The 23,131-nt window shown below is 39.9% G+C and overlaps 1 protein-coding gene across 1 annotated transcript in view; it reads left to right on the forward strand.

The window, feature by feature from the left end:
- The first annotated feature begins 1,244 nt into the window (after positions 1-1,244).
- TET1 (tet methylcytosine dioxygenase 1) overlaps positions 1,245-23,131 on the forward strand; it is a 1,437,723-nt gene continuing 1,415,836 nt past the window's right edge. The window contains exon 1 of the mRNA XM_044055524.1: positions 1,245-3,752. Coding sequence (XP_043911459.1) covers positions 1,286-3,752 — 2,467 coding nt within the window. The 5' untranslated portion in view covers positions 1,245-1,285. The remainder of the gene's footprint in view (positions 3,753-23,131) is intronic.

A 23,131-nucleotide genomic window follows, 5' to 3' on the forward strand; every position in this document is an offset into this window, starting at 1 on the left:
TGCTGTACTTTCTATAATTGTTTTGTAAATCTTTCATTTGTGTATTGTATCATCTGGGCTAGGCCTAAAGTTGACAATTTTCGATCAGTGTTGTACTTTGCTAAACAAATACAAATAAATAAAAAAGTATAGAGAACTGGATATATAAGATTGTAAAAAATATTTTTTCGCCATGTTGGGAGAGTTTAGATGTTCTTCTGAATGGTACTAGTTAAGATTTCAGTTAGCAAAATATGTATTTATGAAATATTTTGTATGAAAACTAGGCTACTAGCAATTACTGATTAAGGGGGTGTTAAATTATAAAATTATAACTGCAAAGAATACTTTTGGGGGAGACAGAGATAGTTCTGCAAGGTTTCTACTGTGTGTGTCAGAGTGCAAATGTTTGGGAGAATTATTCAAACATTCAAGTTTAATCCGGGGTGTATAAAGATTGATTTATGTTTTTGTTTGTTATGGCATACACACAGGGCTTAGTTTTTGCATTTTATGTTTTAGAAAAATATGGAATGGAAGTTGTTACTTTGTTCTTTATACTAAAAGTCGGGATATGTTGGTGATGTGTGGGAACATCAAAGTATTCCCACAGAAATGTAAATTATTGTAAATTGTTAAATTATATGCAGAAGTGATACTGATGTTTTGATTGTTATAATTTTTAATTGAAATAAGACAAACTCCTACTCTTTTCAGTAAGTGCCATAAGATCTTTGGCATCCAACTGAGATACCACAAAGTCAAGCAAATGTCATCTCAGTTTATCATCTCAACCAAAGGATGGCACAATCAGGTATACAACACCCCCCCCCCCCCCATACTGCTTTGCAAATGCCAGTAACTGAAAATTAATCCAAGCACCTGGAGTACCTACTTAACTGACTAAACTACTTGAAACTTCAACAAGGCATCTTTATTCTTCCCACAAGGAGTATATCAGAGAGGGACAGTTTCCTAGATGTGCTAGCTAAAGCGGATTTATCAGGACTAATCCTTTGTACTCTTGTCTGTTGTTAGTCCTGTCACCCTCTAGATCACAGGTGGGATACCAGACCTTACTCGAGCTCTCTGGATTACCTCTGTTTTCTGTATTGTGAAGATACAGCATTGATAGGAAACATAAGTACAAAACAAGCAGTGTGTTACCTAATATCCTAGTAGCAATTTTAAAGTGAATGTAAATATGAATACAAATATTTGTTTATTTGAAAATCTAATATGTTTTTCTTTAATCTTTTAGACTGATTCAGACAAAAACAAAATAAATGGCTCTAAAACAGAACTGATGGAAGAAGGCATTGCCAAAGATGTGGAAGACTATCAAATAAAGCTATGTGACCCACCCTTTCTGAAAAATGATGCACACAAAGAAGAAGAAAACATGACATTCTTAGACACAGAAGACGTAACACAGAATGAAAAATCCGATCTTAGCAATCTCTGTAATGGTGATGCTGTTGAGACTGTGACAGAGAAAGAAATCTTAAAAACCACTGAGGAAGACAGTGAAAGCACCCTTTCATGTGAGTCACCTCAGCCCCCAAATGAGTTTGCACAAACAGCCATATGTAGACTTAAGCATGCACTTGACTTCTTGACAGACTCTGAAGTTCCACTGAAAAAGAGTAAGCTAGAGGAAAGCTTGGATAAGAGTGAAAGAAAGCAGAGAGATGACTCCAGTCCAAAACATCTGGAAAACACTAATGACCACCTTAACCAAGATGAAAGCACTTTGACAACAACTGTCCACTGTGCACACTCAGAAGAGCAAGAAAATCTAGCAGTGCACAATGGTGATGAATTGAACCTTCCAAAATCAGACCCTCCAAGTTTGCTCAGTAAATCCAGTAAAACAGTAAAGGAAGACTTGGATCCTATTCTTGCAGATGGTGTCTCTTCAAAGAGTTACAGTAAAACTTCTTATGACATTGATAATTTCGGGTCAAGTAAAAATTTACAGTCACTGTTTCCTGGTAGAGATCTTAGTGTAGACCAAGCCATTGCTATTGAAGCACTCACTACGTTAGCAACAGCATCAGAAGAATTTGCCTTGTGCAGAGAGCCTGCAAAAGCTCAAAGCACCGAACGACTGTTAGCACGCAGTCCAGGAAATAGTAGGACAATGTATGATGCTCTCCCAAGAGGAGAAACTATGTCTGTAGAGGATGACAGCTTTGTGGAGAGTAAGCAGTTTCAGCAACACCCTTCCAATCTGTGCCATATATCCTCTAATAATGAAGTCTCAACAGGCCACTGTACCAGTGCTTGGTCATTGCTCAATAAGTCTGTTAAGAATGGTGATATGCCTTTGATGTCACATATCTTTCAAGCAGATACCAAATTATCAAAGGCTGTGCTGCAAAGCTGTAAAAATATTACCTCTCGACCCAAGCACATTAAAGTAAACTCTTTCCCTAAAATAAAGAATACTAAAAGAAAATCACACAAGTTTCATCTTCCACAAAATGACATTGACAGTGGGAATAAATCTGGTAGTCTTTGCCACAGTGTAGCATTAGAAAGTAATGTGTTATCATGCAATGTAAAGCGAAATAAAGATGAGGAAGAAGTAGCAGCCCAGTTAGCACAACTAGCCTCTATAATAGAATCAAAATCACATTGTCAGTTTTCACAAAAAGATGACCTGAATATTTCTCATAATCTTTCTGTAGCTCCTGGGGTTCAGAAAGAATGCAAAAAGCGAGCAAGAAAAATACCTGTCTTGCCAAAGCTTAATTGCCAGCCAAGTATTAAAAAGGAAAAGCGTATATATCGAAAGAAAGCAAAAGTGATTCCATGGAAGCAGAGATTGAAACTAAAGGCACACATGGCACTACTCCCACTGAACAGTCACAAGGAAGAGCCATTATTAACCTGTCCAAATGGTGAGATGCCTCATGTTTGGGTCCCTGATCAGCTGCATAAACTCAACCAAATTCTACAGCAAGAAATGAAAATTACCAAGAAAGATGAGAGGTTCTATAAAACCAGAGGTAGAAGGGGTAGGCAAAAAAAGAATCCATTCTCAGAACAAAGCATGCGTTCATTTCTTCCAGTGACTCAGATAAAATATAACAGAGTGCTACCAGAATCAACTCAGGAAAATTTCACTAGCACAGAGCCTAAATCGCAAATGCCAGGTTGCCTTTCTTATAACGCTGTACTAATACCAGAACTGAATGAGCATTCAAAGTTTGCTCATTCTGTATTACTGAATAACAAAAACGGTTTCCAATCATCATCAAATAATATGGTGCTTCCATGCTCACAGGTGAATGAAGTACACTCCTTTTATCCTGGTACTGTTTCTGGTATTGATGGTGCTTTAAAAGAGCTGGATACAAACTTAAAAGGTGCTGTAAATGGAAATACTTGTTTTACTCAGGTGCAGCAAACAAGAAGTGAAGTAAATGATGCATTTCTCCAACCAGTTTTGAAAGATAATAGTATCACTGACCAGCATGGTGCTGCCACTGGGGATAAAAGTCAAGACAAAAAAATACCATCCACTAACTCCTTCATGCTCCATTCATCAGGTGTGATAAACGGTGCTAGATATATCAAAATGGAACATTCTGGTGCTATAGCAGAAAACCACAGTGGAACAGAGCATAAAGTTAACAGTGAATCAAAAAACATGCTACATGATTTTCTTAATTGCCCTACAAAATTTTTGAACAAGCCCACAAAAAATCTATTGGATACTCCATTGAAAACAGGCCAGCCAGAATTACCATCTTGTGATTGTGTTGGTAAGTAGTCACAGTACATGATCTTACATCAGACTTAAAAAAACAGTGTTACTAATCCAACCTCTAAAAAAACAGGATGTTATAATTACACCTGAGTGTAAATTTTGAGAGTGCAACAGAAAAAAAGATAAACATTTATCAAATAATTATTGCCATCACCAAAATAAATTACATACTTGACTATTAAAATGAACCAGATATTTTATTTGCTTTGAATAACGCCAAACAAGGGAATTTTGTGAATATGCTGATACTGATTGTGATGCCCCTGCACTGGCCCAGTAATCAATCCTCACCACTAATACCAATGAGGGACATGTACACTGGGAGGATGACACGTACACACTCACAGTAAAGGATAATTTCCCTTAAGAGTACAAAGAGATCACAGTCAGTCTGGGGCTGGTTTCTCTCTCTTTAAAGACTCCCCACTGGCACAGCTATAGGGTTAAGATCTCAGCCGAGTGGTCAAGCTAAAACCTCCAGCACCCTCTTTGTCCAACCAGTGCTTCGTGTCCCTGCCCAAGTAGCTGACACACACACGCACACACACACACACACACACACACACACACACACAAACACAAACTTTGAGATTTTATTTATATACAAACGGACACTCCTGGGGAAGGCTGGCACAGGTTCACTAGCTATGCCCCCTTCTGCCCAGACTATAAGATAGTACCAGCTGCCACCAACCACTACTTATCAGCTACTACAAGGCCCTTACCAAGGGGTGACCAGTTAAACTGTGTAATGGACTATTAACCAAATGGTAAGTGTGTCCAAGGCTAAGGCTATATAGGAGTGGCCTGTACAGCATCACCAAAACATATGCAAGTATGCTAAGAGCTTAACTGTATCTAAACAAAACCAGCCACAATTAACAGGTTTAAATATATTTAATAATAAATAATAACAGAACAAGACAATGCTCAATAACTCAATACAGTGACAACAGAGTTCAGAATCACAGGAAGCACTTTAAAACAACATTTCAGGACAGCCTCACATAAATACAGAAAACATCTAGACTGATCTTACTATTTTCCTATCTATTTCTAAGAGAGACATTATGACCTAAGTTTTGCTTACACAGCAAGGCAAATGCGGATGAAAAGCGCTAAAGATGGATGTGTTCAGATCCAGAGTCAAATACAAAATGCACAGACTTTCTCTCTGAGATAGTTCTTAAATTAATAATACAAATTACTACTGGGTTAGCTAGATGACATCATTATTTGACACCTGCCTCTAGTTCCCAGGCTAAACAGATGCCAACAGAATTTAGCATGTCTCTATGAAAAACACTTATCTTTTAGAAGCTGGCACTTATCTCTTAGAAGCTTGCCTGAAACTGGATGTCGTAAATCAATTAACACTTTTACATTTTAAACCTAGTAATTATTTCTGTCTCCAAACAATAGAAGGAATTTCTAGCTGCAGACATTCTGTCTTCTAGCTGTGGTAAACACAATTGTAAAACTCGTTACTTATTTTCTCAGAGTTTGCAAGTTAACTCTGTATGTCCCACTTTCTACTATGAAAACATACATGTGCACAGGCATATAGTCCATATACATTTCTGCTCTTTTTCCAGCAGGGTACACTGTGTTTACCTTTTTGAAGCTCACCACATAACGTACAGGTTATTCACATTTGTAGACAAGCCCTATGGGTCATATTAATGTTTACAATGACATGGAATTATTTACAAAATTCTAGCTAGCTGGGCTGGCAGCCTTCACAATTCTCCAACCCCCCAAGAACTCAAGCTAGTTTTTCAGGTGACCCTTGAGAAAATTTGCTTGAGAGGGTTACCTATCTGGGAATACTTTACCCCACTCCCTGTCTTGAGAGCCTATCTGCATTGGCATTGCTAACCCCACTGCAGTGCTGCACTGTCATATCATATGCTTGCAATCCTAGGCTCCACCTTAGTAACTTGGCATTTTGCCGGCTGGCTCAATGTAGCCATGTTAAGGGATTGTGGTCTGTAACTACAGTGAATTTTCTTCTGTACAGATAAAGCTGAAGTTTCTGCAGTGCCTACACAATGGCTAGACATTCATTTTCTACACCTGCATGGCATTCCTCCCTGGGTTGGAGCCTGTGACTGAGATAAACCACTGGGTGCTCTTCTCCCTCTAAAGAAATCTGGCAAAGTACAGCCCCCGCCCCATGGTTTGAAGCATCCACCTGCACAAGAAATTTTTTGCTGTAATCCAGACTGGCTAGCATAGGGTGTCCTCTCAAAGCTCATTTAAGCTTCTGGAATGCCTGCTCACATGCTGGGGTCCACACTACCTTATCTGGCCTGTTTTTCCTTGTCATGTCTGTAAGGGGAGCAGCTATGGTACTATAATTGGGGACAAATGTTCTGTAGTACCCTGCTGTCCCTAAGAATGTCCTTACCTGCTTTTTGGTAACAGGTGCAGGCCATGCCTGAATGGCTTCCATTTTGGCCGTTTCTGGCCTGATCTTACCACTCCCCACTGTATGTCCCAGGTAGGAGACCTCTGCCATACAAACCTGACATTTGCTGGGCTTAGTGGTCATCCCTCCCCTCTGTAGTCTTCCCAGCACCTCCATGACATGCTGAAGGTGCTCTTGCCAGGAATGGCTGTAGATGGCAATATCATCCAGGTAAGCAAGGGCAAAATCTCCTGTTCCTGCTAGGATATGATCTACCAGCCTTTGGAAAGTCTCTGTGGCATTTTTCATCCCAAAGGGCATCTTTGTGAACTCATACAAGCCAAAAGGCGTCACAAAGGCTGACCTCTCTCTAGCACTGGGAGGCACCTGCCAGTATCCCTTGGTAAGATCAATGGTGGTAAGATACTTAGCCCTACCCAGCTGCTCTAGGGCTTCATCTGTCCTAGGCATGGGGTAGCATCTGACTCTGTGTGACTATTTAATTTCCTGTAGTCCACACAGAAGCTGGTGCTGCCATCCTTCTTTGGTACCAGCACCACTGGGGAGGCCCAGGGACTGCTGGACTCCTGAATTACCCCTAGTTCCAACATTTCCTGTATCTCCTCCCTCAGAGTCTGTTTGACTCTCTCAGGCATCCTATAAGGGGCCTGCCTAATAGGCCTTTGGGGTCCTGTATTCACATGGTGCTGCACCAGGTGGGTGCACCCTGGTTTCCCAGTGAACATGCCCCCAAACTCCTGTAACACTGCTCGGGATTTCTCAAATATGGGTAGGCGATAGCTGCTGGAACATTGCTACCCTTTCTACTGTGGTGTCAGTCTGAGCCTCACTGCAATCCACTGCAAATACTCAGCACAAGGGCCTCCCTATCATGGTAAGGTTTTATCATGTTAACATTGTACAATTTGTGCCCCTACTTCCTGCCTAGCAGTTCTACCATGTAGTTAACATCACTGACCTTCCTTACCAACTTGTAGGGTCCCTTCCAAGCTGCCTGCAGCTTGTTGTATCTAACAGCAATGAGAACCATTACCTGCTGCCCTACAGCACACTCTCTAGCTCAAGCATTCCTGTCATACCAGACCTTTTTTTGCTGTTGGGCTTCTGCCAGGTTCTCCTGGGCCAAGCCTGTGAATTCCCTGAGCCTTGTCCTGAGGTTTAGGACATATGCCACAGCGGACTCCTTGTGGGATTCATACTCACCCCCACTCATCTCAAATTAAATCTAGAGGTCCCCTCACCCTATGCCCATACACCAACTCAGAGGGTTCCTGTGAACCTCTCTGTAAGCAAACAACAGATGGGGAAAATATTTGTCCCAGTCCCTCTTAAACTGGTCTGCAATTGCCTGCAGCATAGTCTTGAGTATAGAGTTTAACCTTTCAATAAGGCCATTAGTCTGGGGATGGTAGGGGGTGGCCTTTAGGTGCTTCACCCCACAGTACTTCCACAGACAAGCCAGCAGGTCTGACATGAAGTTGGCACCTCTGTCAGTCAGTATTTCTTTTGGTAAATCTACCCTGCTGAAAAATCTTTAACAAAGCATTTGCCACCTTTTCTGCCTCAATGGAGGACAGAGCCACTGCCTCAGGGTATCATGTGGAATAATCTACTACCACTAGGATATACTTTTTACCTGTGGAACTTGGGTTACTCAGAGACCCCACTATATCCATAGCCACTCTTTGAAATGGCTCCTCAATCACAGGCAAAGGCATCAAAGGAGCTTTAACCATGTCTGCTGCCTCACCTACCTTTTGGCTCTGCTCATAGGTCCTGCAGTACCCTGTTACTTCTCTGGAAATCCCAGACCAATAGAAGTTCTGCATAATACATTTCTTTGTACGTTTTATGCCCATATGACCTGTAAAGGGAATATCATGGGCTATGGCTAGAAGTGCCAGATGGTAGGCTCTAGCCACTATTAGTTGCTGTACTCTCTCACACTCTAGCCCTCCCTCAGGGATCCAATCTCTATACAGTATCCCTTTGTCCCAGTATACAGATTCCCCCTTCTCTTGTGAATGAGGTGCCTCACTAGCTATCTCCCTCAGCCCTTGTAATGTAGGGTCTGAGAGCTGACCCTGTCTCAACTCTCTCTTTGTAACCCTTCTCAACTCCTCTTTTACAGGAAGTCTGGTATGCTTTGACAGCAGTGCCTCACTGTCAGCCTGAGTACTGCTACTCACCTCTGCCCTTGCAGTCACTCTGTCCAAGGGAATATAAGTACCCACAAGCAGCTGTGGCTCACCTTCAGTCTCACTGCTACAGGGTAGCTCCCTCCCAAAAGTAACCACCTCACCAGTCCTGCCTGCAAGTGTGCAGTCTGTCTGGGTGTCTCCTAGGCTACCAGACCCACATGCTTTTCTCCAAGCGTGACTGCATATAACTGCATGAACACACGCTACTGCATTATCAAAATCATTCCCTATAAGGACCTCTGCAGGGATGTCATCAAACACACCTACTTGCTGGCTTCCTTTTCCACCCTCCCAGTCAAGGTGAACCCTAGCCAAAGGTATTTGGAATGGGGTCCCTCCTAAAGCTCTGACTGAAGTAGACTGCCCAGACAAATAGTACTCCTCTGTAACTATTGCAGGCTTCATAATGGTTATGTCAGAGGCTGTGTCTCTCTTAGCAATGGTCTCTTTGCTATTCAGTAAGATAGGATATAACCTCTTGTAGTAGTTTGGTATCCTTGTTGTCTCGAGACAACCTATTGTTGACATTTTGTCATTCCTACTTACTGGCTCTCCCACTTTTTGTTCCCCACCTTGCCTCCATGGACATCTGTATGCTACATTTATTTATTTACATTTGTTTACTGGGAAATTCCAACTGGAAACAGGTCCTTTTTCATTGGAGGCCCAGGGAGAAAAGCTCCACAGTACAATAAATGGGGTCTATATTAGATGATCGAACTTTCAAAAGTTCGACTGTCATATGGTTGACACCATATGATTGAACTTTTGAAAGTTCAAACGTTTTAACAGAGATCTCTGTACAGCACAGAATGAGAAGATTTTCCTTTTCTGCACTGTAGTGTGATCACGGAGTTGGTATATTTAAAGAGCGGGGGGTGTGGGGGGTGCAGGGGTGCTTGGCCCCCTGCTTAAAATGTTCAGGTAGGTTATTTGTGTAGTTTATTTTTTTTTTTTATTAGATGTTCGAACTTTTTTATTTTTTTTTTTTTCAATAATTTTAATTTTCGTTTTACATTTTCAAAAACCATAACCATTCCATATTTACAAAATGACCATATTTGCATGTTATACATTGTGGATAAAGTAGAAACATGTAGGTCATACAACATACCTAATTACAATATATACAAAGATGCTTTCCCAATTAATTCTGTTAGTCTAAAAACAGCACATACAAAAATGATTCTACGTCCATAGTTAAGCTGTGTACTCGTGGAAATACTTCCAGTTCATTTAAGATATGGTGTACCTGATGCTTTATGCTAATAAGATGTTATAGGGCTGTTCCCAGATTGCTCGGCCTTTCATATTTTTGTTTCTTTTGTCCAGTACTATTTTATGTGCTAATAGATGTTTAATAGCATATTTCTTGAATTCCTCCCAAGAGATATTTACAGGATCTAACCACTTGCGAGCTATATATAGCTTCATTAATAGGAAAATCATTGTAAGTGGGTTAGCTTGCTTTCCTGAGATGTTGGCCGGGAGGATGTATAAAAGAGTAATTTCCCATGTTAGTGTTGACGCTTGGTACCCCATTTTTTTGCAGTTGTAACTTAAGGGAATTCCAAAGCTTGAAAATGCATTTACAACTCCAGAATATATGTATTAGGTCAGCAATCTGGTCTTTACAGCATGGACAGTATGGGGACTTAGTTACATTGAATTTGTGAAGAATTGCTGGGGTGAAATAAGCATTATTATTAATCATGAGTTGCGTGTAAGAGTTTTTTAAGTGGAATAGTTTTCAATGTTAAGTTGATTGCCTTTTCTATTTGCTGGTCATCTATATCAGGTTTTAATTTTCTCCAATAATTAGAGAAGAGAAGGTCTTTCTGGAATTTGATTTCTCCTATCATTTTGTATGAGTTTGTTATTGCTTTCCTTGACATTAACATAGTCTTCCAAAGTAGGGTACAGTTTTTGATGTCACTTTTGAGTATGGTAAGGTTTTGGAGGTAACTGGTACACACCTCTTTGATTTGTCTTAAAATTATTATATATGCTTTAGGTAAGTTTAGATTACTTCTTCATTTATGAATTGTGCTATTGAGGAATGGGTAGATATCTTGGATTCTCTTATGCTTTAACTGAGGGAAGGCACCTAGGTTTAGCATCTTGTTATTTATTTTTAAGTTAGGATTTTTATGGAGAGGTTGTAGTATTAACATAGCTTGTCCAAGGTTTAAGGAGTGAAAAAGTTTTCATGTTATATTTATAGAATGTTTTAGCGGCTCTATTATGTTATAGGCTTGTAAATATTTTTTATTTAAGAAGGGAAGCGCTTTGGGATTGATGTCTAGTGTTTTTATTTGCCTATAATATATTGTTACCCAGGCCGGTGAACCAGTCTTTGCTGAGGGGTCGTACTCTGCTATTCTCAGTATTCTATTAGTGTTGATAATAGAGTAGTAGGTTTTGAAATCCGGCAAGTTCAGACCCCCTTTGTTCTTGGGAAGTGTTAGTTTTTGATAGGAGATTCTGGTCTTTTTGAGTTCCTATACAAATTTTGCTAGAAAGGTATGAATTTGTTTGAAGAATTTATTATGTATAGTTTACCTGAGATGTCATAAATAGATCTAGGTAGTATGTTCATTTTAATTATTGATACTTCAGACAGAAATGGTAGCTTAAGGTTATTCCATCTTGTACAGTCTTATGTTATGTTTTGCCATTTAAGAGTTACGTTATGTTGGTAGAATTCCTTGTTATTCTGAAAAAAAGTAAGCCCCAGGTATTTGGTTTCTTCTTTTATTTTTATTTTGTCTAAGATAGGTATTAGGGAGATGAGTCTAGGTGGCCTTAAGGGGAATATATTAGTTTTATTAAGGTTTAATTTGTAGTTAGACATGTATGAGAATTGTTCAATTGTGTTTATTGTTTTGGTCATGTCTGAGCTTGGTGTAGTAAAGTATATGTTTAAATCTTCCGCAAATGCTGAAAGATAAACTTTGAAGTTATGTATTGAGGGGGATTATGATATATATTTTGTTTAATATATAGGAATAGGAGTTCTAGGTATATGTTGAAAAGAAAGGGTTATAGCGGGCAGCCTTGTCTTGTTCCATTTTTTTATCGAAATACTGTTTGACCATGTTTTGTTTATATATATAGGGATGTATATGGATTACTATAGAGAATTTGAATGAGCTGTATAAAATGTTTAGGTATGTCAAAGTGAGGTAACGTTTGCAGCATGAATTCAAGATTGACCCTATCAAAAGCCTTGTGGGCATCTACTACCATCGTGAAGATGTTGGTATTTCTCTGATTTGTAAAGGATATTAACACTTCTAATGTTAGCGTGTTGTCACTGGTCTGTCTACGTGGTGTAAGATCAGACCATAAACTAGTCTCACTGGACCATAAACTAATCTCACTGGATATTCACATCCCGACCCCACCCCCTGCCCAGAAAACCACAGTGAAAAACTTCTCTAAAGCAAATTTCACACTTCTCAAAACCGAGGTGGAAACCTTCAAAGTCCCCGGGCCTGTGGAAAATACGTCCCAGATCGCAGAATCCTTTATAAACGCATTCTATGAACACCTTCAGGAATGCATGGATCATGCGATCCCAAATAAAACCAAGACCCAATCCTCCAAAGGCAGACGTCCTGTCTGGTGGACCCCAGCCATAAACGAACTATACAATAGAAGGAGGAAGCTACTAAATGATAGAGCAAAATCCCAAAAAGGGAAGGCATCACTGATCAGTATTAGCAAAAAACTACGGGCACTCATAAAATTGTCTAAGGCCAGCTTCGAGAGAAAAATTGCACAGGACACTAAGGATAATCACAAGGCTTTCTTTAGTTATGTTAGGAACCTAGGTGGTAATGCCCAGATATGCTCAGAATTAGTCCAAAATGACAAAAAATACACTGAACCCACAGACATTGCCAACATCCTAGCTGACAGGTTCAGCGCAAACTCCCCCCCCCACCACCAAAAGGGCAAATATCTATCCCAGCAGAGTGCTGCCCCCCTGACATCTCAGATGCTCAGGTAAGAGCCGCCCTCTCGAAAGCAAAAAACACAGCATCAATGGGACCAGACTGTGTCCCGGGCTGCGTCCTACATGAACTCCAAGAAGAGCTAAACCCAAACATAAAACTACTGTTCAGTCTCAGCCTTACTACAGGATATGTGCCCAAAGAGTGGCGTACAGCAACAGTGGTCCCTCTCCATAAAGGTGGTGCCTCAACGGATCCTGGAAACTATTGCCCCATAAGCCTGACTAGCTTGGTCTGCAAAGCTATGGAAAGGATCATCATGGACCTCATAAATATAGATATTGGGGACCTACAGACACTGGATCCTACCCAGTTCGGCTTTATTAAGGGCAGATCCTGCCTCTTAAACCTGGTTGATTTCTTTGAAACAGTCACCAAGGCCATTGACGAGGGGAAGGTGGTCCACACAGTCTACCTGGACCTCGCAAAAGCCTTCGATACAATACCCCACTCGGGCATTATAGATAAGCTCACCAGCTTAAATATAAACCCCTATGTCACTAGATGGATTGCAAACTGGCTCAAGGACAGAACCCACATGGTTAGAATTGCTGGAGCCATGTCAGACTCCAAACCAGTTACAAGTGGTGTCCCACAAGGCTCAGTCCTGGGACCTCTCTTGTTCGGTATATATTTCTCGGAGGTACAGGCCAACACGGAAGGACTGTGGCTGACCAAGTTCGCAGATGACTGCAAACTGGGCGCCATAATCGACTCTCCAGCTGACACAAGCATCCTCCAAAAGGGCCTCATAGAAACAGACAACTGGTGCCAGAGCCATGTTCTCAAGCTAAATGCCAAAAAGTGTATAGTCATCCCCTTTGGCGAAAACAAAGTGCCCACAAATTACCACATAGGTGGTAATCCATTAAGTACAGAAGAAGTAATTAGGGACCTGGGGACCCAAGTTGATAGCAATCTCTCATTTGACAACCACGTGGTCAAAGTGGTTAGAAAAACATTTTATATAGCCCACCTAATCATGAAGAGATTCACATCTAGATCAGGGGAGGTCATCGTGCCTCTTTACTCATCCCTCATCAGGCCCATAATTGAGTACAATGCCCCTTTTGGGATGTACCTTACCAGACACCTGCAGCAACTGGAAAGACCCCAAAAGTACCTCACCAAGAGGATCAAAGGGCTCAAACAGATGCCATATGCTGCCCGGTTAAAGAAACTCCAGCTCTACTCAGTGGCATACCGCCTGTTCAGAGGCGATCTGTGCCTGACGTATAAAGCCATGTCCAACCCGAATTAATGGACATGCTGCACCTCAGAAAATCCAAATCCCATCGGCGTGCTCGAGACTTGAACCTCAGCACTGAAATAAATAGGACATGCTGGAGGGACAGATTCATAACCCAGAGGCTCCCTTCACTCTGGAATAAAATCCCAGTCCAGGTTAGGCAGAGTCCCTCATTGACTCTCTTCAAGAGGAATCTTGATGAGTGGATGGGAGATCGTAGGTTTACCCCGGGTATCACTTCTGTGTCACTGTTAGACAGAGGCACAGTATACTAACCTCGAAAAAGGGCATAGCAAAATAAATTTAAAATGGGTGGCGAAAGCCAAACACATTCTGGCTTGGCTTATAAATGCCCTAGGGCAGATAGCCTAGTATGAACCTATGAACCTATTTTTAACTCTGTTTTCAGGTATTGAGGTCAGGATCTTGGTGTCTACATTTAGAAGAGAGATGGGTCTATAGCTGTCTGGATTTTTAGGGTCCGCTTAGTCTTTTAATATAAAAATAGTTTTAGAGGTGTTAAAGTGAATATCATGTATGTTGTTATTTATTATATAGTTCAGCACATGGTATAATAATTTGGCAACATTCTATATCCATTGGTGTTTGGGAATTGAAGATATTTGCAAGGGATGTTTTTAATATGTCCTTAATCTCTTTTACTACATCTGTTTTGAATAGCAGATTAGGATTTAATGACCAGTTATTAGCTCTATTGTTTAAAAAACTGTTTTTTTGTCACAGGTGATACTCAGTGTAACTTTGGAATGATCCAACAGAAATCTAGTGTGTATGACTATTGTAGGGTCCATGTTAATGAGTATGTCTGAGATTAAAAAGAAGTCTATTCTCCCCCACATTTTATGGCATCGGGAGTAGAATGTGTAATTCCCAGTTTTATTATCTTTATCCTCATATTTAAAGGGGTCATATAGTTTGAAGTCTTAAGTTCATTTAAAGCTATTGTAGCTTGTCTATTATGTAGTTTGGTCAGGTTCAATTTATCCTTTTCTGAGTTTTTGATATATGTTCCAATCACCACCAATTATTAGATAATGATCTTCCAGTTGGTTTAGAATTGAGTACAGTGACATGAAAAAGAGATGTAGGTTGCTACAAGGTGCTTACACATTTAACACCATTATGGGTTTTGGAAATATCGTGTTAGTAAATATTACATAGCACCACCTTCTGTCTTTGTCAGCCTTAGTTTCAAGTATTTTATCCTGAAAATGTTTTTTAATTGTTATGGCCACCCCAGCACTGTTAGTTTTGTCCCCAGAAGCTTTAATTTGTGTTATCCACTTTTTTCCCCCAATATCTGTCCATTGCTCTGAAGTTAAATGCGTTTCTTGTATTAAGATGAGATTAGCTTTGGTTTTCAGGGCTAAATGCAAAAATTGTTTATTTTTTCTTTATTTTGTAGTCCTTTAACATTCCACGTTTCAGTTTCCCATATTTATGTGATAGATATGCTTGTTTTAACTGATCTGTATGTTAATTTAGATTTATGGTCTTTTTGTGTGTTGTTATAGTGTGTCATTGGAAAGCATCTAACTATTCCCATCCCTACACTGAGCCTACCCACTATACCCCTGGACCAGGAATAAACGGGGGAATACAATGTGATTTTAGTATGTACCATTAGATTCCCACTAATAGTAAATTGTGTTTTTCTTTACGTATAAGTTTGTGACATGGTATTCCCCTTATGTTACTATATACAATATGGACAAAGCTTAACGGACTAGTTCCCTACAAAAAACACTGCCGAGTCATATCCCTAGTCTCAACCTTTAAACTATTATACCATTAGAGTACTGCGGTTAAAGTACAAAACATACAGCTTATACGTTTATGATCTATTCCTCCTAAAAGTGCATTTTTAAACAACATGTTAATGATCAAATTCTCAATTAGATATGGCAAAATGTACAACAATGTAACCAATATTTTTAAGCCACACGTCATATTTAAATGATCCTTCTCCATATATTTTTCTTACCTTCCCTCTTCTTACATGTATAAATTACCCAACCTCTGTGTTCAGGCATTCTTCTGTAGCAATCTATAACAAACTCAGATTGCATTATTGGCATCTAAATAGAAATGGGTGTATGACGGTGGAAAAAGGGGGTTTGCAAGCTTAGGCAGGTATATATACTGTTAAGACTTGCTTGTTTAGATTATATTTATATCTTCTGCAGTCAGCTAGGTTGTATTCATATTCTCATATAATTCCTCTCCTCTAAACTGCTTAAACTCTCATTCCTGTAGTTATTCCAGTTAAACCTCATTATTTCAATCAAGAACCATTTACTTAGTCTGGTTCTGCCAGACTCACATCCAGAAATTAAGATTGGATTCTTTACAATAAGCTTGTATTGGAGAATCAAAGTCACAATTTTGTTTTGGTAAAACAGTACCTTATTCTTCTGATTCTTCAAAGTCATGTTTGCAGGATTTACTAGTCATCTTTCAGTCAGTTGTTGTCTTATTAATTGTTTATGACAATTTTTGTGATTTTGAGTCAGAAATCACTTTTTGGTCTTGCTGTACCTTCTTTTCAGGTCGTTTTGGTTTTATAGTGGAGCTTTTGAGCTCGAAAGGGGAGCTGTTTTAACATACCAGATTCCTGGGACATGTTGTCACCTTATATTATGTGAATCGGAAACAGAAGTTGAATTTTAGTTCCTACCAGGTTTTCATTTTCTTTTCCTGTGTTCCTCGTGGCTCCCATAATTTTTTAAGGGCCTAGGCAGCAAGGGGAAGCTCTCAGGGTGTGTATCCCATCAAAAACACTCACAATTCAGTCCATTTTTTACTCAAGGGTTGTTTTTAATTTCCAGCCATTTTATTTCATTTCGTTTCTAGAGGTGGAATCTGCTTGAAAACTGACAGGGAAGTCTCTTTTGCTTCCTTGGGGTTAGCAATCATGTATTTAACATCTTTTACACTGCAAATTAGAAGGTTTGGGTAGTTCATCTAGAACTTTATTTTCTTTTCTATCAGAAACTTGCAGTATGGAGATAGAAATTGCCTTGCTTGCCTTATCTGACTGGGCAGATCTCGAGCAAAGGAGATTTTATTTTTCCAGGTGAGTGTCCCTTTCTTTTTGGCTGCAAAGAGTATTTTATTTACATCTTGACAGTTTACGATTTTGACATACACAGGTCTTGGTCTCAAGGATGATTGAGCTTCTCTCAGAGCTCTGTGGGCTCTCTCTATTATTTGTTGTGTTGCTTCAGAATCATCTAGTAAAGATTTTAGTTTGAGTTTGATAGTTGGTATTAGATCAATGTGTGGCACAGTTTCAGGGATTCCACTTATGATAATATTGTTTCTCCAAACTCTTGCTTCTAAATCTATTATTTTTGCTTGTAGATTTTGCAGCTCTTTGTCATGGGAGTCAGTTCTCTGAGATATAGAGTTTATTTTTATTTCATTTTCTAGTATTTTTGCTTCAGATTTTTCAATTTTGGTTAGAATTTGATTAAATGAGTTTCCAAATGTTTGAAACTGTGGATAAGTCTTGTATTGCTTGTTGAATGGACAATAAAGCTGTTTTTATATCTTCCAGGGTAGCTGGCTGTTCTGACTTGGTTTTATTTGCAGGCTTGGTATTGTCAGACTGCTTGTTTGCCCTCTGTCTTTTTTGAGTTGTGTCTTTGTCTGGTGAGGCTAGTATCGAGAATTTGGTTTTAGTTGTTAAAGTCTCCATATTATTTTCTTCTTTAGACATCTTGCTTTTAGGTACGTTTTGCAGACTTTATGTATGACTGCAGGGCCACAGCACCACATGACTACAGATGATTTCCAGAATCTTACTTAATCCTTTTGTTTTAAAAGGAAGCTGTTGCTTTTTTTCCCTCCTTTTGAATGCTGTTTGTTGTCTGGAACAGATATTCAGTTGTATTTCTTTGTTTTTTAGTCTGCACTGTCTTCTGGGTTTATTATAATCCAGGGTATTTCAGAGAACTAGGTGCTTGCAGTGCTCACAGAACAGCGGCCATCTTGAACTCCTAGATATTCAAACTTTTAAAAGTTCGATCATATGGTGTCAAACTTTTGAAAGTTAGATCATCTAACATAGACCCCAATAAATGAGCAGCAGAGTACATGAAGAACAATTGAATATACATACAATATCAAATAATATATACTGCAGCAAACATTAGCTATACATACAATAGGAAACATAGTAGTGAACAGATATACCAATATCTAGCTAAAGGCTAGGAATAAAGGTAGGATATATATATACAGATAGTACTAAGCTCAAACAGATAATGTTCTAAATTCATATACCTAAATCTTATATACAAATATTGCACTAAACCCAAGCAGATATAAAGCAGAAGCTCCACACAAAGTTGAAACAAGCTAGAAGGGCTAATGGGATGGAAGGGGAAGATAGAGGAGTAAGACAGGAGATTGAGTGAGTAGTATATGTGGTAGTGAGAGGAAGCTAGGTGTAAGTCAGTTGGATATGTATTTGGAGTTGAGATGACGTGAGGTAGTTAAGCATGTTATAACAGGTCTGAGAGATTGTGTGAGGAGGGAAGGGGAGGGTAAAGAGTGAGCCAAAGCCTGCAGAGGAAGGAATGCAATGATCAGATGGTGTGAGGCATGGTGGCTAGGGGAGGGGAGAGGAATGGAGGTAAAAGGAGGGTTGCTAGTCGGGACTGGTACATGGGCATAACCAGACACTTTTTAAGTGAGTTTTTAATGCAGTCTTGAAGTGATTGCAAGAAGGTAGTGTGGTTATGGGGGGGGGGGATTGTTCCATAATCTGGATATCATGCAGGAGAATAGTGCTTCTCCTGCTGAGTTCTTGGGTTTGGTCACTAGAAGTAGATTTTTGCTGCTGGAGCATAGAGGTCTAGTGGAGCAGTAGGGCTGGAGAACGTTTTGAAGGGATGGAACTTTAAGAGGATGGTTTACTAACTTGTGGGCAAGGGAAAGTTTATTCAAGTGAAGAAGTTGAGGGAGTTCAAGGCAGTCAAGTTCTGTAAGTGAGATACAGTGGTGGCTGCGATAAGATGCACCAGTGGCAAACTTTGCAATTTTATTGTAGCAAGCCTTGAGCTTGTTTAGGTCTGTTTGTCTAAGGTAGGTAAGTATAGGAGAGGTGTAGAGTAAACTGGGGATTAGGTGAGAATTCTCAGCAGAAATTCTGGCCGTCTTGGTGAGGAATTGTTTGTTTCTGTACAATGCACCTAGTTTTTTGTGAACCTTTTTTATGGTAAGAGAAATGTGTCAAATCTGAGATTGTTATCAATCTCAACACCAACTAGTTTGGTGTGTTCTGTTGAGGAGATCATGGTATTTTCTTTGGCTGGAATATTAAAGTGGGGGATAACTGGGTTAGATTTAGTCGAGTGGAAGATAAGGAGTTTAGTCTTGCTTGGGTTGAGTAATAATTGGGCATTAGATAGCCAGTTTTCTACAGATGGAAAGGCTTTCTGTGTGATCTTGTGAAGTTCAGGTATAGTTGCGGCTGAGCCAATGAGGGTGGAGTCATCTGTATACTGTATAAAAGAAGCATGCTTTTTGGCTGTGAATAGATCATTGGTGAAGATTGAGAATAGTAGGGGACCAAGGATGGAGCCTTGGGGAACACCGAGTTTTACAGGAAGTCGAGGAGATAGGTCATTATGCCAGACAACTGTTTGTTGGTGACCAGAGCTTTGAAACCAATCTGTAGCTGATTGGGAAAAGGATAGGTTAGTGAGAACAAAGATTAGTAGTAGTTTGTGTGAGACCATGTCAAAAGCCTTGGATAGATCCAGAAATATAGCAGAGGAGAACAGGCCATTATTTTTATGATAAAGGATAACATTAGTGAAAAAGAGTAAGGCGGTAGTAGTGCTGCGGTAGGAGGTTATTAGCCAAGAGGTAGTCTGAGACTTGAGAATGGATGCATTTCTCAAGTATCTTGGAAAGTGGAGAAAGGATGGCTATGGGGTGATAACTGGAAAGTTCAGTGGAGGAGCCACCTTTATGGAGGGGAATGATGTGGGATATTTTCCTCAGTGTGGGGACATAGTTTTCTGATAAGGACTGATTAATTGAGATAGAGACTGGATAAGCTAGGGCTTCTGCTGCTATTTTTAGGTATTCAGAGGGGAGATTGTGAGCTGCAGGTTTTGTAGGTTTAAGTTTCAGTAGAAGTTTTTTTTATATAGAAGGTAGGCACTGATGAAAAAGAAAAGACTGTGGGCAGAGTATTTGGTTTTGATGTAGGGAGGGTGGGTAGAGGGTTATGTTGTTTAGTCAAAGACAGAATGTTTTCAGTAAAATGTTTATTGAAAGAGTCATCAATACTGCTGGAGGAAGGGGGAGTGGTAGGTGGGGGATGCCTACTTTACCTGGGTGAGAATGGAGTTTATTGTGAACCAAAACTGCTTAGGGTTGTGATGGGAGGAGTTTAGGGCAGACTGATAATATTGGGTTTTGTATTCTTTTATTTGCTTTTTGACCTTGTTGAGCAACTGTAGGAATGACTGTCTAGAGGAGGAGGTTTTTGTTAAGCGCCAGTGCTCCCAGGCCTTATCTCTGATTTTCATTAGTGCCCTGGTGCTTTTTTGTAGCCAAGGGGAGTACTGTGTTTTGATTCTGGCATTTCTTATGGGGGCATGTGTGTTTAGGATGTATAAGAAGATGCTGTTGAAGAAGTGGATGGCTTCATCCAGACTGAGGTACTTAACTGGTGTCCAATCACATTTTTGAAGGGATGAGATAAAGGAGAGAGGGTTAAAGTTTACCATATTTTGGATTTGCCTATAGATAATGGATTTAACACAGTTTAAGGGGTGTCTCAGAAGGAATATACATGGCCCCACTGATTGCATTTAAAACATTTAACCCTAGGTCCTGGATGTGTACCTGGACTAGTGGCTTCCCTTGCTACTGGCAGATTATGTTGGGGCAGTCTGGGCTGCCCACCATGGATTCCCTTATATCCATGAGCAGCACTGGCTGTCCCTTTCCTGTGCAGTGATTGTTCTGCTTGCTAGGTATAGGTCTCCCTTCTTCCCCAACTCATCTACAGTAAGGCATTGTCTATCAGCTAACCAGATTCTCATGTCCTCAGGCATAGTGCTAAGGGCTTGTTCCCTCACCAAAAGTTCTGCCAGCCCTTCAAAAGTGGTGACCTGATATCCACTCACCCACCTATGAAAATAAGTGCCCAGTTCAGCAACATATTCACACACACATTCATCTACCTTGCATCTATGGTCACAAAATATTTTTCTATAAGCTTCAGGTGTTAACTTAAAAAATTCTAGCAAACAATTCTTTACGGCATTATAATTTAAAAAGTCATTATCAGGCAGTTTGGACAGAACAGTTACAGCTTTACCATGGAGTAAGGGGGTCAGGAACCATACCCGGAGCCCTTGGTTAACATTATACTGTTCACATACCCTTTCAAACATATGAATGAAACTATCAAAATTATCCTCCTCTGTAAATTGTGGAAGAAATTTACTGACCTTTGCTGCTTCTGGCGTTTGGTTACTCCCTTCCCCATTACCTCCATGACTCTGGCAAAGAGTCAGTATCTCCTTTCCATGTTGCCTCTGCCTCTCCTTCTCCTCAGCTTCCAGACATAGTAATTTCTCATTTTCTTTAGTCTCTAGACACCTCAGTGTCTCTACTGCCTCTATTTGCAAATGCTTGGCCTCTAGCTCAATTCTCTTTAACTCCAGATGGATGTTTAAGTCCTCTGTGGAAAGGTTGAGCTGTCCATTCTCTGAGAGTTGTACATCACTACAGCCAGTCTGATTGTACTCTTGGTTTCTATTTTCTGATGCAGCTGTGACTAAAGCTGCAATCATGTCTGCTTTGGTCAGGTTGGCATGCACCAATCCTTTAACCTGGCACATCTCAACCAAATGGGTCCTTGTCAGCTTACCATACTCCTCTGCTGACATGCTTGCATGCTCTCACTGACTAACTAAGCTAACAAAATAAATAAAACAATTGTGATGTGAACACTGAATATTCACTGTGTGGCTGAATTAGAGTACAAAAACACATTCAGTGATCACTGTATACAAGCTACAGAAATTCAATATCCACACCACTACAAGCCAATTAATATGGGATGTGGCTATCTCACCACTATCAACCAATTAATATGTGATGTGGCTATCCCACCACTGCCAAACAATTAATATGTGACACCCCTGCACTGGCCCAGTAATCAAGGAGCCTCAGTCCTCACCACTAACACCAGTGAGTACATGCGCATTGGCAGGATGACAAGTACACACACAGTAAAGTAGAATTTCCCCTTAAGAGCACACAGAGATCACAGTCAGTCTGAGGCTGTTTTCTCTCTCTCTATCCATATCCACAGTAAGACTCCCCACTGGCACAGCTATAGGGTTAAGATCTCAGCCGAGTGGTCAAGCCAAAACCTCCGGCACCCTCTCTGTCCAACCAGTGCTTCGTGTCCCTGCCCAAGTAACTGACACACACACACTTTGAGATTTGATTTATATACAAACACACAGACACTCCTGAGGAAGGCTGGCACAGGTTCACTAGCTATGCCCCCTTCTGCCCAGACTATAATGTAGTACCAGCTGCCACCAACCACTACTTATCAGCTACTCCAAGGCCCTTACCAAAGGGTGACCAATTCCACTATGTAATGTACTATTATTATCCAAATGGTAAGTGTGTCCAAGGCTAAGGCTATTTAGGAGTGGCCTATACAGTGTCACCAAATGCATGTGCAAGTACTGTAAGAGCTTAAATATGTCTAAACAAAACCAGCCACAATATAAAGGTTTAAATATATTTAATAATAAATAATAACAGAACAAAACAATACTCAATAACCCAATACAGTGACAACAGAGTTCAGAATCACAGGAAATACTTTAAAACAACATTGCAGGACAGTCTCACATAAATACAGAAAACATCTAAACTGATCTTACTATTTTCCTGTCTATCTCTAAGAGAGATACTATGATCTAAGTCATACTTACAGAGCAAGGCAAGTGCAGATGAGAAGTGCTTAAGATGGATGTGTTCAGATCCAGAGACAAATACAAAATGCACAGACTTTCTCTCTGAGATAGTTCTTAAATTAATAATACAAATTATTGCTGGGTTAACTAGATTATGTCACTATTTGACACCTGCCTCTAGTTACCAGGCTAAACAGATACCAACTGAATTTAACATATCTCTATGAAAAATACTTATCTCTTGGAAGCTGACACTTGTCTCTTAGAACCTTGCCTGAAACTGGAAGTCATAAAACAATTAACACTTTTACATTTTAAACCTAGTAATTATTTCTGTCTCCAAACAGTAGAAAGAATTTCTAGATGCAGACATTCTGTCTTCTAGCTGTGGTAAACACAATTGTAAAACTCTTTACTTATTTTCTCAGAGTTAGCTCTGTATGTCCCAATTTCTACTATGAAAATATACATTTGCACAGGCATA

This window comes from Protopterus annectens, chromosome 14.part0 (assembly GCF_019279795.1).
Source record: "Protopterus annectens isolate FY-2018-M chromosome 14.part0, PAN1.0, whole genome shotgun sequence".
NCBI classification, from domain to species: domain Eukaryota; kingdom Metazoa; phylum Chordata; order Ceratodontiformes; family Protopteridae; genus Protopterus; species Protopterus annectens.